Genomic DNA, 15,912 nt, shown 5'->3' with positions numbered 1-15,912 from the left:
TTTTTTCTTACGCAAAAGGTCTCATTCTGCTCTATGCTGTTACACTTTTATTTGGTAATTGCTTACTTCAACAAATCCTACTCTAAATTAGTGTCAAATCAAAATGCAAACCTTTTTTAAAAAAGACACTTAATTAGAAACAATCATCTTTGTCTTGGAACGTGCATGGTGGATGGGTATTGATCATATTCTTTTTTGTTAACAGTTAATGTAGAGAACTCAGTTTTCTAAAATGCATCCCATTCAGAGTTACTCTCCGTTCTTCAGTCTCCCTGTGTCCAACTTCTTGTCCTTACAGCATATGAAATACGTAGATTCTACTTACATTGAACTTAGAATCATATCATAGAATGGCTTGGGTTGGAAGGGACCTCAAAGGTCATCTAGTTCCAACCCCTCTGCCATAGGCAGGGATGCTACCCACTAAATCAGGTTTGCCAGGGCCCCATCCAGCCTGGCCTTGAACACCTCCAGGGATGGGGCATCCACAGCCTTTCTGGGCAACCTGTTCCTGTGCCTCACCACCCTCTGAGTGAAGAATTTCCTCCTAACGTCTAGTCTAACTTAAAGGCATTCCTTTCATAGATAGTTGTAGATTGATCAACTAATCACATGGAGTCTTCAGCTATGGTCTCTGGGGCTTTTGTGTATATTTGCCTCAATTCTGTGTCTGTTCATACCATCTGGTCTCTTTTTTTTTTTTTTTTCCACATGATTCTGTGTTTTGTTTTGTTTTGTTTGTTTCTCCAGCTTGTGCAACAACACAAAAAGTCTAAACTAACTGTCTAAACTAATTGTACTGATCTTGCTCTTTCCAATCTTCTATAGGAGAAAAGGTTCCTTCCCCTTTAGATGCGTGTAGGATTAAACTCAGTCAAATCAAAGGGGTTGACACAGGTCTGGTCACTGCGATGTTCATCTCAGCAATGACACGTTTACAACCAGCAGTAACCCTCAAAATATGTCCGTATCTGAACAGTTGCAGCACTAGCTGTGCTCATAGTAAAATTAAACACCCTTTGTTTTTGCTGAAATGTTTTTCCCATCCTACCAGGGGACCAAAGCCCAGGCCTTACCATGCACAGTGAGTGTGTTTGATTTTGGGGTCTTCCACCAGTGAGGAAGAAATGTCAAAACTACAGAAAATCAGAACTGCTTTGTGTTACAAGCACAAAGTAAGCGTTAGGTCATTGTGTTCATAGTTCTGCTCCCTCCAACATATTTTCTACCATGTCTTGTGGAAAAAGGGCTCAAGCAATGACTGTTCTTGTGGGAGATAATACCACAGGACAGTAGATCTTTCTGACAAAGTGTTTTTCCCCCGATGTTCAGTTCATATTTTCCATTATTGAATTCCATCCCGTTACTCTCGCTTTAACCATTTGTATCAGCTTAATTCTCTTTCTTCCACAATGTTTGTATCTTTATAGATGACTGCATCTCTCTTCTGTCATCACTGATCCAGCCAGGACATATTTATGTATTAGACCACTTTCAGTCTTTCCCGTAAGCAGTTCCTCCTTCCACCTGTGCACGAGTTGATAATCTAGTCTGCAGGTGCAGAGAACTGAGGGAGTTCTGTGCTGACAAGGCAAGTGTTGGCCTATCCCTTAAACACTGGAGTCAATACACGGGCTGAGGGAGAGAAAATCAGACCAAACCATTGCATATCCTGTATTCTATCTTTTTTTTTTTAATGTCTTCACATAACTTTTCCAGTTTGTTGGCATCCTTAAAGGTTGCATGTTTAGAAATATGTGAGTTAATCTGGTACCTTAAATGTAGTCTCTCTTCAGTGCTGTGTGCAGAAGAACTAGCAGTTTGACTGAAAAGATCTTACTGTACAGATTGTGGCCCCAGATCTACAGCTTATTTCAGCAAATATTTTTGATCCTATTAATGTTGATAAGACTAGTCACCTATCTAAAGTTAATCCTGTAGGAATCTTCACTGCTGACTTGGAAATAACAAGACCTTTTGGGTCAAAAAAGGGAGTAGTTTCTGATCAGTCACTTAGATTTCCCATTTATTAATAACTAAAGGAATTGCAACATGCCCATGTTTTCACATGTAGGGCTTTCTGATGACTTGGATAGGGGATGTTGCACCAGTCTACACGCAGATTCATCATTTCTTGGTTTAGTTGCTATTTTATGAGAATAAGAAATCCCATGATCTATTTAGATGATGTATGGCATACTCTGGATACCACAAATCACAGAATTAGTGATAATATGGTTGCAAATCCCTATCCATAGCATCCTCCATTAATTCATTCTCAAATGCAATCACTTGCAACGCAAATAACCAGTAAGAATTCGCTTTCCCAGCCCTCCCAATAGCTCTCTGGGGCTACTCCAAAGAAAATGACTGTTAATTAAATTTCAACTATTTTGTATTCTGTTTAAAGATACAAGCAATAAAGAAGGGAGAGCCCTTTTAGACTGTCATATCAGTTCTTACTAAGCAAAAATATCCTGACAGTTTTGAGAACAGAATAGCAGTTGCATAGTTTCGCACATTGTGGGAACTCCACAAGTAATCATAGGAGGGTGGGAAACAGTATATGTGAAGATATTTTGCCAGATGGCTCAGCGAGCTGGACACACTCATCTGTGAAAACCTTCACTTTGGTTCCTGACAGAGGACTTATCTCCTACGATAAGTTTAGACTTGATTCCCTTGCTAAATTCAAGTTATAACCAGACATAATTGTTTTATGCTGTTTTATAAAATATGAAGGTCCAGATGAGGAAATGAAGCCTAAATTATATGAAGGTTTTAAAGTATCTTAGTGATCAGGCTAGGATATAGAAGAACTGAATCCTTACAGCCTAATATGGGGCAAGCAAAAAGCAGGAGGGAAGCAGCATGGACCTACTGAGGGTGATCACTATCTCCACAGCAACATAAACACGAACATTTGTGTGCATTTCTTCTACTGCCAAGGGACTGTAGGTATTATCCTCAAATAATTGCTGCTTGCTTATTAGGAGCCTAGTAGTGGAAGAGCCCTCCTGGGTAAGTCAGGTTCCCTGCTGATGTATTTACTACAGATTACCCTTTCTGTGAGCTGAGCAAGCTATTAAACAAAATTAGCTATTTTGTTTGCCCCGTTATTCTACCTGGAAATCTGTCTCCAAACTTCATGTCTTAAAACTTTCTTTTAATCCCCAGCCTAAATTTAATGTTGGACTGTTTATTCTTGTGCCAACATTGTCCTTCAATTAAACAGCCCTTCCCCTTTCCTGGTGTTCTCTGTGGGTATGCATAGGAAATAGTTGTATCATCTCTCAAGCCATATTTCATTTGGATTGTTACAAAACCAATTCACAGTCTTTTTGTTTACTTTTGTTGATCTTGAACATGGGTGATGAGATTTGAACACAACATTCTCTTGAAAAATCCCATTGCTTCTGCAGGAATGACTCAGGTGGTGTACCTAAGCCTTACCTCACCTCGCCACATTTTCCTCCTGTGTAGATGCCAGCACCTTACAATGCATCATCCTGAAATCTGTATGCACAGACTTCCCTCAGCTCTTTCCAGCCTAGGAGCACCTACTTCCTAGTAGAAGACCTTGTTTTGTGATGTAGTGTTTTGTTTTAGTATATTTAACCTCACATCAAGCTCAGTTCCTACTGTATGATATCTCAAGCTCTTATCCTAGAATTGTACTCCTCACAGCTTGGTCCGTGTAACTTCCACTGAACATTCACCCTTCAGGAATCAATGATCTGATGTGGAAACTAGCCATTACACATGTGGTGTGACTTTTGTTGTGTGGAGTAGTCTCATTGCTTAACCTCATGGATTGTGTATTAATGACAGAATGCCATGTTCTTCCTGTCATTCTGTGTTTTGCTGGCATACCTACTTCCTTTGTTGAAATAAGGCAGGCAGCTTTCATAACAACTGGTTTTCCTCTGCTGCATCCATTGCATATGCTAGACCTCTTGATTCCTTCTAGTTTTCAGCTCCTTAAAGTGCTCTTACTCTGTTACTCAAAGTAGGACAAGCATTCTCTTCTTGCTTCTTTTTTTATAAGGGTAGTTTGCATGGGAAAATTTCTAGGGATTTCTGAATAGCAGTAGATCTACCTCTTGTTCTGCATCATTCATACAAAATTTTGTAGATGTCCAATCCTCAACAAACATTGCTAGATTTGAACTGATGGAAGGGAAAATATTTCCTGTGAGAGAAGGATGACTTGGTGGCCCAGAAAAACACTATACGGATCAGAGGAAAATACGGTATTCTACTGACCAAATCAAACCCACAGAAATGACTGCAGGTCATTGTTTTGTTGTTGTTGTTGTTTTTCTTTTGCATTCAGAAAGATACTCTACCTTCCAATCCATTTATGATTGAAACCAAGCCTTTAACTAGAGGACAGAGACTGGTATGTTCTGCAGAACACCACTTTTGTTTACTGGAAATGGCTTTTAACTCCTAATGCTAAGGAGAACCTGGTATAAGCAGGGTTATTGGAGGTGCATAGAAATATTTTCTCTTCCTGTCACTGAAGGTGTGCTCAAGTGTGTATTTGTAGCTAGCTTCTATTATTGTAGCAATTCAGATATGCATCACTTAGTCTGTTCTGCATGCCGTTGATTTTAATTACTTTACTTGCTACAATTACACAATCCAATGAAATCAGAGTTGGAATATATTGTAGGGGAGTATCCAACATGCTCACTACATCTCACTCTTAATGACAAACTGAGGGATAGATAATTTCTGAGAACAATGGTCTAATTATTAACTCTCCACTCTTGCAGTGGGCGTAGTCCAGTGCCTTGTATGTACTGCACTGTTTATTTTTGATATTTACTAGTGGAAGCTGTATATTTTTTCTGGGCCATAATGCTTTTTATATCTTACTACTTCATTGGGATTTACTTATGGTAGTAGACAGTGTGCTGTATGCAGAATCCAGCCCTTAGGTTTTTGGTTTTGTTTTTATTTAAGTGTAATCTTTACAGTCTAATGCTGGAATATTTCAGTCACTAGATAATATGTCTGCTAGGTAGATTACTAGTGTGGAAGTCAATTCTCTGTAGAGGGGGAACAAATCTATAGATGAAATCTGTTAAGCAGCATTTATCTCTACCCTTTGGATGCTTGGTGCCAATCTGCTGGTAGAGAACAGGTATAAAGTTGAACCAATGGGTTAAGTCAGGTGTATGGCTGCTTTGCATATCTGGGACAGCATAAAATGGCTCGAGGCTGTCTGGTGAACATTTTGGTTCAAGATTTCCATAAGAGGCAAAACACCTTAATTGTACTCTTGATCTTTAACTGCAGTGAATCTAATAGTTGTTTGCTTGCATGTCAAATCCATTATTACTTAAATATCTGTCTTAACTTGTGTAGCTGCCTTGTATTCATATTAAACAACTGCTTGTAGTGAAAACAAGAGGAAGGAATAAGATAGCCCTCAGCTATTTCTTAAACATTTCATAAACTGGAAAAAAATCACATTTTCCAGGTTACTTTTATGTACAATGTAATGATTTTTTTCACTGTATCTCCATAATTGCACTCTTTGAATTAGTTCTCTAATGAACCAGTTGATGATTAAATGGCAGTTCCTGTGGTCATTAACACAGGTTTTAAAGCCTGTATATTTTACTTGGGTGGAAATTTAAAATTGATGTAACATGAGAGTGCAAGTTCTGAGATCAGAATGTGCTCTGTATTCACTTAATAATTTTGCGCATCCCATGCATACTTTGATGAAATATCGATCAAACACTTTTTTCTGCAGACTTTTAAGGGCTCAGATGTTCACTTTTTCCTTTCTTTTCAACAGATATAAGCTTACCAAAATCAGCAACAATATGTTACACAGCTGCATTGCTCAAAGCCAGAGCTGTCTCTGACAAGTAAGTGCATAAGAACCTCTCCAACAAAATTCCTGATTTAACTCAAGATTTCTCTTAGGTGATCTGCTGAGCCCACACCCTAACAATCTGCTGGGTTAGCAGGAGAATTCAGTCCTGCAGTAAATTCACAAAATTAATTTATATCTAAGAAGAAAAATTGCAGTGATCAAACATTGCAGTTCAAATATTACGGAAGAAGAAAAGAGAAATAGCCTAAATTCGATTCTTGTTTCATATTTATGTATACTATCTGGGTGAGCTTTGGCTTCCTAGCTAGTATAATGAAGATGTAACTAAAAGATCCTGTAACGTATACTGTCTGGGGGAGCCTTGGCTTCCTAGGTAGTATAAAGAAGATTCAACTGAAAGGTGCTGTGTGGCTCAACCTCTTCAACTTTATATAAACCTGACCTCAAAAAGGTAATAAATGCATGTGGATACACTGGTAACAATGTCATTTAACAAATGCTGTGAGAAGACTGCTTAAATAGTGGCAGGTGGATTTAGCATTACCATGTCAGGGATTCTGAGAGGTAGATAATTTCATATTTTTAGACCCACAAATATCTGCTCATTCCTGTTATGGCTATCTCTTGGGTCTCAACCTTCCAAGGTGCTGAGCACATCTACTTGATACCTGTGGACTTGAGGGTGCTGGGCCACTCCAAAAAGGTGCTCAGCTCCTTGTGAGATGGAGCCCAAAGATCCCAGTTCTGCTCTCAGATGCCTTTACACAAATCCCAGGCAGGAGTTGTGTCCGTGCACCTGAGGGTCAAATGCCTCCCTAAAGTTGGAAAGCAAGTAGAGTGGAAAGCCGTTTTCTTGACTGACATCCTGACAGTTTTTGCTTTTAAAGTGTATGTACACATCAAGATCTAAGTAATTTTCTTTCATTCTTTTTATCCTGTAGATCGCCAGTACCTACTGCAACATCTTTCCTCCCTACACAGCGACTCCAGCTTGGGAGGGCAGGGCTAAGGTTGTCACAGCTTTCCCTGTGGTGTCTGCCTGCCAAGTACAGCTCTGGAGTTAGCCGTGAGGTGTGAGGTGAGAAAGAGATTGCATGGTCTGGTTTTCCATTCACTGGGGCAGATGAATTGCCCGCAGTTTGGGCATGCTACCCTCAATGGTGCTGCGGCCAGTAGACCACCCGCTACTGCTGCTGCATCGTGCTTCCATCCCAACCTGGCCCAGGGGCATTGGGTTGGGAACCTCCCTCAAACCTCCCCAAACCTGTTTTTAATAGAAACCCTCCAACGATTATTTGGCATTGGGTTTTTTTACTTTTATTTTTTTCTGCAACTTCAGCCTTGAATATGCCCCTTAGAAAGGTATCTAGAGCAAATTTAGATTAGTGACAGGGAAAGATCTGACTGAACTGACTTCCTGCCTTGACTAGATGCAAACATGCTTTCCACTTCTGCTGGGATTTTCATTGGCCTTCACGTAATAGATCACTTAGAGTTTCCACTTACTATGGAAGTTTGGAGAGCATAGGAAATTGACTCAGTTTGGTTACATGGGCCCATGATCTAGATTCTTTTTCTGCCTTTTTCTTACTAGCATTTCTGACCTAATGTGTTTGTTCCTTTGCTTTTCTAGATTTTCTCCAGAGGCTGCCTCAAGGCGAGGGCTGAGTACTGCAGAGATGAATGCAGTAGAAGCTATTCACAGAGCAGTAGAATTTAATCCACATGTGCCAAAAGTGAGTATGGAGAAAGCATTGTCGTAGCTGTAGAACTGCTGAGGTCCTAACTCCTGTTTTGTTTTGTTTTGTTTGTATTTGATTATCACGTGAAGTTGTAGAAAGGGGAGCAAACAATGGGAGGGCGAAGAGGCTGATAGAAGCCTCTACAGTTTTTTTCTTCTGGTATTTCACATAAAGTGTCTTCTACTCTGGACCTCGAAACTTGAAATTTTAGCTAAAGTGAGTCCTCTGTGTGACCAACAATTGCATACTGCATTGTCGTAGTATTTACCACCAAATGCTATGCTGCAGGACAGAACTATATATAGGGACAGATTATTCTTTGCACAATAGCCATGAAGTATCTTCTAGTTTAAAGTAGCATATTCTCTTTGTTTTGATGACTACATAAAAGAATATGGTTTTGATATGCCATATAAAGAAACTTAGATTTGGAGTTCATAGTGTGCTTCAAACAAGTTGCATTAGTAATCCTTATGCAGCACTCTGTCATCAAGCTCTGAGAACACATAGCTCAGAGATGAAGAATCACTGAGAACTACAAAGATCAGTAAGAAAAGGGATTTATGTTTTAATTCCCTAATCCTCTCCCGAGATGTGTATCTCAGCAGTAAGAATCTTGCCCATGGCTACTGAAGGCTAATTTATTATTTTCTCACCTGCAGTCTGTAAGTTCACTGTAAAGGCAAATTAGAAGGCAGATGCTTTTTGGCCCATAGAGATCCGCCTCTGAACCTCACCCTGCAAACCTCCTTTGGACCAGTGTTGCCCTGTGAAAAGCAAGCAGCCTTTGCTGGAGAGCAGAAGGCTCATGTGTGTTTAAATGTAGGGAGACTATTCATTAGCTCGAACTGAACACCAAGTCTGGTCAAGGTAAACTCAAAACTTCCCCCTTGTGTACGCATGTATTTCAGAAAGTTTGTTCCCATGCATTTCAGGAATTAAGTATTCTTTCTATGAGATATATCTGTTATGCCATCCACTAAATAGCATGGTTTAGCTATCAGAAGGATAGGCTGTTTAATAAAATTGTCTAGACTTCCTTGACAAACAGTGGCAAGAAGGAACTATGTTAGACACCTCTAGACAGACTTTCCCTCTGAGGTGCTTCTTTCTACGTTGACTATGAAAGGAGCAACTATTTTCCATTAAAAGCCTGATTTTTAGACTAGATTTAGGTGAGATGAGTCCCTTTGTGTTGTTAGCTGATCTTCTCCTTTTGTGGCAAGCTGTACAATGAAAATATTCAAATTTGGTCCCAAGACTGCTCTTGGATATCCTATGGAACTCTGTTTATCTTCTTCCATCCCAATGATTCTTGAACCAACACAGCCATTGGTACTCTCTTCTACCTGGCTGTTTGTTTGCCTCTCTAATCCAGTCTTGTTCTGGATGAACTTTTTCAAATTCTTACTGAAGCCCAGTTAAAACATTACATCCTTGTTTAAAAAAAATAGATAACTTGCCAAGCAAAGATGTCAATTTAGTCTGTCATGAGCTCTCCTTGGTAGCCTACTTACCTCCATGCCTTTGATCATTCCTTCCTTCAAAATCTTTTTTAACAGATTGTGTACTAATAAATCCACATTAATATACGTTATTTCCCTCCTTTAAATACGTGGTACTCCATTTACTATTCTCATTACTGGATCACTTGATTTTGAATGGGGATCTTCCTCTTTTAAGTTTGTAGTGCAAGTCTGACAGTTTCTGGGGCCAGTTCTTTCATTGCTCGGGGTGGGGAGACAATTGGCTGCAATGGTTTCCACTTCCGAATACTCTTTTAAGGTCCATCCTGCTGTTGCCCCCATGCCCAACACTACCATGAAACTAAGGCTAAATCTTTACTTGCTACCTTTTTTTTTTCTTGTTCTTTTTCTGTTCATAGTTAAGAGCCTTCTTTTCTTCGGCTTGATTTCCATTGCAAAATCTAATTTACTGTAAGTTGTGGCAGTTGCCCCTTTTAATCTCTGCACTTCCAGACCTTCAAGATGCTGCTTTGCTTGCAGATCGTTGCTTCTATTCATTGTTTGTGACCCTTGTTTCACTCACCAACTCCTGTTTAGGTGACTGTTCAATAAAAGGCTGAAATTCCCTTTCCAACAAGCATCCCCCATGTGTGAAATGCAAATTTCATGTTATTTTCTGTACTATTAATTTAACAAAAGTCCAGTCCACATTTAAGTTCCTCAGTCTAGTTCACATTGTTAATTGATTCCTTCAGTTTGAATTTCACAGGCTGTCATTCTGAAATTAAAAATCTTCATGAAAAGTATGGATTACCAGGATAATGAGGTACTAATGGGAGCAGACTTTGTTGTGTTGGTTTTTTTGTGTTCATATTTTGACATTAAAACAGCGTAACCAGTTTTAATACAGACTAATATACAGCGCTGCTGATTTTGCACTCATATTCTCTTTGCTATTAGCTAAAGGCTATAAAGGTAGCAATAACTTATCCGTGATTATAATTTTATGCAGAGTATGGATATTACACCTCAATTTCTGGTCAATTATGATTGAAGTCTCTAGAAACAGAGATAAACTGTAGCAAGCAGCTAAAAAGAAATCACAAGAAATTGAACAGTGCCACAATGCTAATATGTCTTCAAAGCTTCTTTAGCATTTTAACGCTAATGAGTCTCTTCTTCTGATTGAGGAAGAAATAAATTATGAAGTTGACATATTACTGAAAGCATTTGCAAAGTTCTCAGCAGAAGCCTTGAAAAGACCTACGTTATTAAGGAGGAAAAAAATTAAATGGTTCAATATATTTATGGTTTGTCTCAAAAGGAGATTTTCCATTTTCAGTGTGATCATTAAAATTCATCACATAAAAAAGATTATTACTGGAAATGCATTTTTGGGACATTTAACAGGAAACAGCAGATTTTTGTTAATGAGATTCTGAGATGAGGAGAGAGCGGGGAACACAATTTGCTGAGAGGTGTTGCTGAGCTAGACTTGGAAACAAAGGGAGACTGGGTCTGCCTTTGACCTGTTAGAGGTTGGTGTAAAACAACCATTAGACTCCTACAGCACTGATGATTTTCTCTAGGAGATGTACAGCCAGACTCCAGTCCAGTGTTCCATAATGATACTGCAGAGGTCAGATTTTCCTTCTTACACTTTATTTCAAATGTAATTTGAAGATGTAGGAACACTTTATTTAAGAAGAAACAGTCTGAAAGTCCCAGATTCTCATCTTTATATAGAGGTGAGAAACCCTGCAAAAGCACCTGTCTTCCACATGGGAGCCAGTGTGTATGCATGGTTCTGGGCATTCTCTCTGTGTTTATGTCATGTGAAGATGTAGGCAAAAGAAAATGAAAAAGCAGTTACTCTTACACTGAAGAGGTTTTCTAATAAGTAAATAGATTTCTTACTGATCACAAGCAAAACAAATTTTGAATGCAAAAGGGCTGATCATCCTGCATAAAGGAGGAGGGAAACAGAAAAGGCTAGTAAGCAATCTGGCTTTGGAATTTTGTTTACCAAGTTTTTAGTTATTAATTGAATTTACTTAGTGTAAGCAAATGGACAAAATCAGAATTCTTCTCTAGAAGATATGGGAATTCTTGAGCACTGATAGTGAAAAGCAAACATTCAGATGTTGGCTGGTTTCTGTGGTGTGCACCCAATTCCATTGATTCTGGATGACTCCACATTTATTTTGTGTCCACACAAAAATGCCTCTTACAGAGACCTAGTAAGGCTGGTAGTCTTTCTTCAGGCAGCCACCTTTCCAGCAATTAATCTTCTGTTGACACAGGGTTCTTCTTCCATTTCTTATAGTTATGTTTCGATGACAGTTTTCCTCCCAGAGGTCAGTCCATTAAGCCTCAGCTACAGGTGATAAATTGTCATTGCTTTTGAATTATGCTGGAGACGAGATGTGACACGTGGAGGAACCAGAACTAGGTTTTAGTGAACAAAGACAATACAGAGCTCCGTGCATTTTGCCAAATCTATCCAGAAAGCTGGGCAGCTGAGCTGGCTGTGCTGTTTCCGGAAGCTCAGCTATGTAGTGTAAGGCCAGCTTAGGTATGTCAGCAGTGATTTCTTTCTTGACTGCAGTGAAAATTGAACCACTGTCCAACTGATGATGATTTCTCATTCTGAAGACATCTTACCTGTAATCAAAAGGTTTCTGCGCTTGAAAGCCACTTAATTTTTTAAGCTGTACCAGAAAAATATCTGATAGAAAGTATTACCTCTGTCTACAGAGTTTGTCGTGTTTATGTTGCTGAGACAACTCAGCTACAGCAAACTGCAGTTCTATACCTTGGCAGAGATTGGCTTTGTAAAGAGAAAGCAGGTGACCAGGCAGAATATTTTCAGGCTTCTTTTTAGTAGAAGAAAAGCATACCATTGGCAGATGTAAGTCAGCAGTACAGCAGGAAAGAGAACAAAGCAAAGAGCTGTGAGTTCCACTAAGAGAAGAATCACACCAAATTGTGTCGCTTGTTTGTGGCCACTTGCCCGATTTTTTTTCAAGCCATCTCTTTCTTAAATGAGATTCTATGGTCTGGTCTATCTTTGTGTTAGTATAGCATCAGGCATTGTAGAGTGTTTGTCCCAAGGAAATGTGCTGACACTGGCAACGTGCTGCTCAAAAATTTAAGAGTTAACGGCAAAAAAGTTTTTATCGCCACAGTTGGGGTATCATTGTATTCCAGAGGGTTTTGTATGGAAAAGAGAGTAGTACATCCTCGGTCATGGAGAGTACATAGGTCATGGAGCATATGAAAAAGTATGTACGTATGCACGGAAGACTTCATCAGTATTATTTATATGTTATTGTTGGAGCTTCCCCGCTTCTTTGCAATGTAACTATCTCAAGTTAATGCTGATAAAATACCACAGCTATGTCTAAGATGTTCCTCAATTGCAGAACACCCTTTCTGAATCGATTTGCAAGGCTTCCTCCTCTCAAACTCACCCTGAAAAGCGCACCCCTCCCACCCAAATTTTTTCTGTAATTTATAAGGCACAAACATTTTTAAGTTCAGTAAAGTCAGAGGGACAGATGGTGGTCCTTATATCTAATTGTTGAAATTTAGCCAGAATTGTGCCCTGCACACAGTTGCCTGGGGTGGCTATGTAAGCAGGAGGCTGAACTGATGTAAAGAGGGTGCCTGCTGAACTTCACTGCAATTTATTCAGACTGTAAATATTGATGATACTTTAAGAAATGCCACATTTGTGAGTAAACTGTTTCTTAAAAAGCTATAACCAACCATTAACTTGAACACTTTTAAAGATTTACCTGTTCTCCCTTTCATTCTTTCTCATTTCATTCTTATCTTCTTTATTGTAATTTATTTTATAATGAGAACTGTGTCTCTGAACGCTCCTGTGGTTTCTAGTAAGCTGTAGTTGCTAATAGAAACAAATAATGCAAACAAATTTATATACCAGATGGGAAAGGAATCCGTCCCGCACACCCCATGGTATTACGGAGAAACTGTTCCAGACATGTTTAAGAGAGCTTTTAGCTGCTCACTGAGACAGTGATTTGTTTTGTATCTCCAGCAAAAAGGCCAACCTTGTTAATTACCATCAATCCAATGAGACCTTGTAGTGTGACCTACAGTTGGCTTCTCTGGGCATGTAGAATCCAGTATTTTGGAACTTTGCTTTAAGCTTGTGCTGTTCATCCCACCGGGAGGAAGAGTTCCTGTTCAAACAGTGTTAAATTCTGATGTTCTGGCCTGGAGGGGATGCTGTCGCAGGTGCAGTGACTATTGCCTGTGAGCAGCCTGAGCTGTAATTTCAGAGGTAAGATGCAGAACTGAGGGAAAACCTTCCTGCGATTAGCTGATGTATTTTATAATGGGGCACTGAAGTAGTTCATTAATTTGGAATGTTAAAAGCAGTCTCAGCAGAGGAGAAGTAGTAGGCAGAGTGCTGTCAATATTATGAAAGAAATAATGTGTATTCAATCAGTTCAAGTAAGAGAAATATAAACTCCCCGTATTACACTACATGTACAGAATGAAGTGCTTGTACAGCACTTATCACAGTGTTTGCACCTATAGGCATTATAACAACAATAATAACACCCTTGCAAGTTTCCATTGTCATCCTCCAAATGCTCATTAAAAGGTACATTCCCACATATGTCCAGAGTGGCTGTAGCTCATGGTTTTTGTTATTAAAATATCAAGTAGCCAGCCCAGAAGCCTTCTGTGGAAGTACATGCTGTTCCCTGTAGGGAACATGTTACATGTTGTAACTCCTAAAAGGTAGTTTTTTGTCAGGAAGAAGTATGGGATGAGGGAAGAGAAAGCCCACGAAACAAACAAACAAACAAAAAACAACACAAAATTCAAACCAACACAGTGCAGTGGAGAGGGGCTGGGTGAGCTATCTGTTGGTGACAGTAATAGTTGGGCAACTTGAGTATTCACTCGTACCTTGATCACAGCTAGATCATTCTGGCTGAAATTTTCTAGATTGTCTTCCCCAAGCTGATCCCTTTTTTAAAGGAAAATGATAACCCCATAGTGGTGGTGGTGGTGTGTATTACTTCCAGTTCTAGATAAACCTCTTCATTTGTCATTGAAAAACAAGTGCAGGTGGAGATGTGCAGGGCTTGTCACCTCCATTTCTTCCCTGATGGCCAACTCTTTGCTTACTGTGGCTATTTAGCCTGTTACTTGACTTCCCTTGCACAGGAACCGTGCTTGGGTTCAGAGCCGTGTCAGGATGACAGAAAGCCCCTCCCTGTCTTCCCTCTGTATTCAAAGTATTGAAAAGGTGATGAACTTTTATCGCTTTAAATGTAGGATCATGGTTGTGCACACATGGCAGGCAGTATCGAGAGGTACAGGCGAATAAGGAATCTCTCAGGAGGTGTTGGTTGTTCTCTTGTAAAGCCAACTGGAGTTCACAGTGCTATGAATTTTGCTGGTATGCTAGGATCTTATGTCTATATTAGTCCTGTAAGAACAAGTCTGTGCTCTGGACTGAGGCCTTTGGAAATTAGGTATGAACAGCCAATTTCCCACCCTGTAGTCTTTGATGTTAAAGAGAAGACTGACTGTCTCGTGTAGCATCTTTGATTTAAGTGCAATAGCAGCAACTTGGGAACCAAAATCAAATGTCTTTGGCTAGTCAAGAGCTGGAGTTTTTGTTGTACGTTGAAGTCCATCAGGATTGCGATTCACATGATAAATTGGCAGTGGATTGGGCAGATTTTGAAGAAAAATTTATTTCATTTAATTTCATTTGACTGGAATTTGCCTGTTTCTCCAGTAAAAAATGTTTGTGGGGACTGTGTTCATCACAGTGACAATCTGGTAGAAACCCAGCAGATTTCTGAGACTCGGTCCTGTCTGTCAGGTGCCTGGGTGGCAGTAGCCTGCAGTCACCCAAAAAATGGAGCCTGCCTTGGCTGTGCTATCTGCAAGCAGACCCCGAGTTCTCTGAGGAAATCTCCAGGAAGGTGGAAGGGCTCTCAGGGCCCTTGAATTCTCTTTGAAAATACAGCAACACAGGAATGGATGTCATATTCTAGGATATCAAATTCATTCATTGTCATGGACTGCCATATCCCTCCTTCAGATGATCAAGCTCAGCCTTCAGCTAGGTACCTTTTGGGTACCCATTTCTGCTCTATAGGTAGGTTGAACAAATGGAAGCTTTCAAGTGTTCTCTCACGCAGCAGGCTTGCCATGTTTTTGCTTAGCTCCGTTGTGTTCCTGTAGAATTTGATCTTTATGTTTCTGGATGTGCCTGATGTACAGAGTGTTCCAGCTGAGGTCTGTCTGGGGCTGCGTACAATCAGCGTTCCTGCCGGCAGTCCCTCCAGAGTAAATTAGTTGATAGCTTATATGCCCAAAAGGTGGGCCTGACCTCTGTGCATAGAACAAAAATGATTACAAGGCCTGATTGAGACTTGAGCCATCCGTCAACTTTGTATGAGCCGTCCTGAATGTCACCAAGCCATATTACGGGCATCTTGTTTGGAAAAGTGTGGCTGTGATGGGGTAATGAGGGAGGAGTGAGGGAGGAGTCCCGTTTTTGACCCAAGGAACTTTTAAAAATAGTTTTGTCTTTCTGAAACTGAGAAGAATGAACACTGAAAAGGTAGTTGTAAAACAACCGAGTGAGGGCTAAGAATGATTTGCAAGTGTCAAGGTACATCCTACCATCAGGTATTTCCACTTGATTTGTTTTTAATCACTGCTAACAAGCAATACACAAGAATCAAAAGAACATGTTTTCATCTTAATGCTCCTAGAGATAGGACATTGCTTTCTGTTCTTTTTTTCCCTACAGATAGTGACATGGCTTTTTTTCCCCTTTGAC

General features: G+C 39.8%; 1 protein-coding gene across 2 annotated transcripts in view; it reads left to right on the top strand.

The window, feature by feature from the left end:
- The window catches only part of ST7 (suppression of tumorigenicity 7), a 146,830-nt gene that overhangs the window by 112,617 nt on the left and 18,301 nt on the right, over window positions 1-15,912 (top strand). For both annotated transcript variants that reach the window (XM_040550216.1, XM_040550226.1), the window contains exons 10-11: window positions 5,816-5,888; window positions 7,491-7,593. In XM_040550216.1, coding sequence (XP_040406150.1) covers window positions 5,816-5,888; window positions 7,491-7,593 — 176 coding nt within the window. The remainder of the gene's footprint in view (window positions 1-5,815; window positions 5,889-7,490; window positions 7,594-15,912) is intronic.

Source organism: Cygnus olor, chromosome 1 (genome assembly GCF_009769625.2).
Source record: "Cygnus olor isolate bCygOlo1 chromosome 1, bCygOlo1.pri.v2, whole genome shotgun sequence".
Classification (NCBI taxonomy): Eukaryota; Metazoa; Chordata; class Aves; order Anseriformes; family Anatidae; genus Cygnus; species Cygnus olor.
The sequence above is the reverse complement of the archived record's forward strand: the minus strand, read 5'-3'. Positions and strand labels throughout refer to the sequence as shown.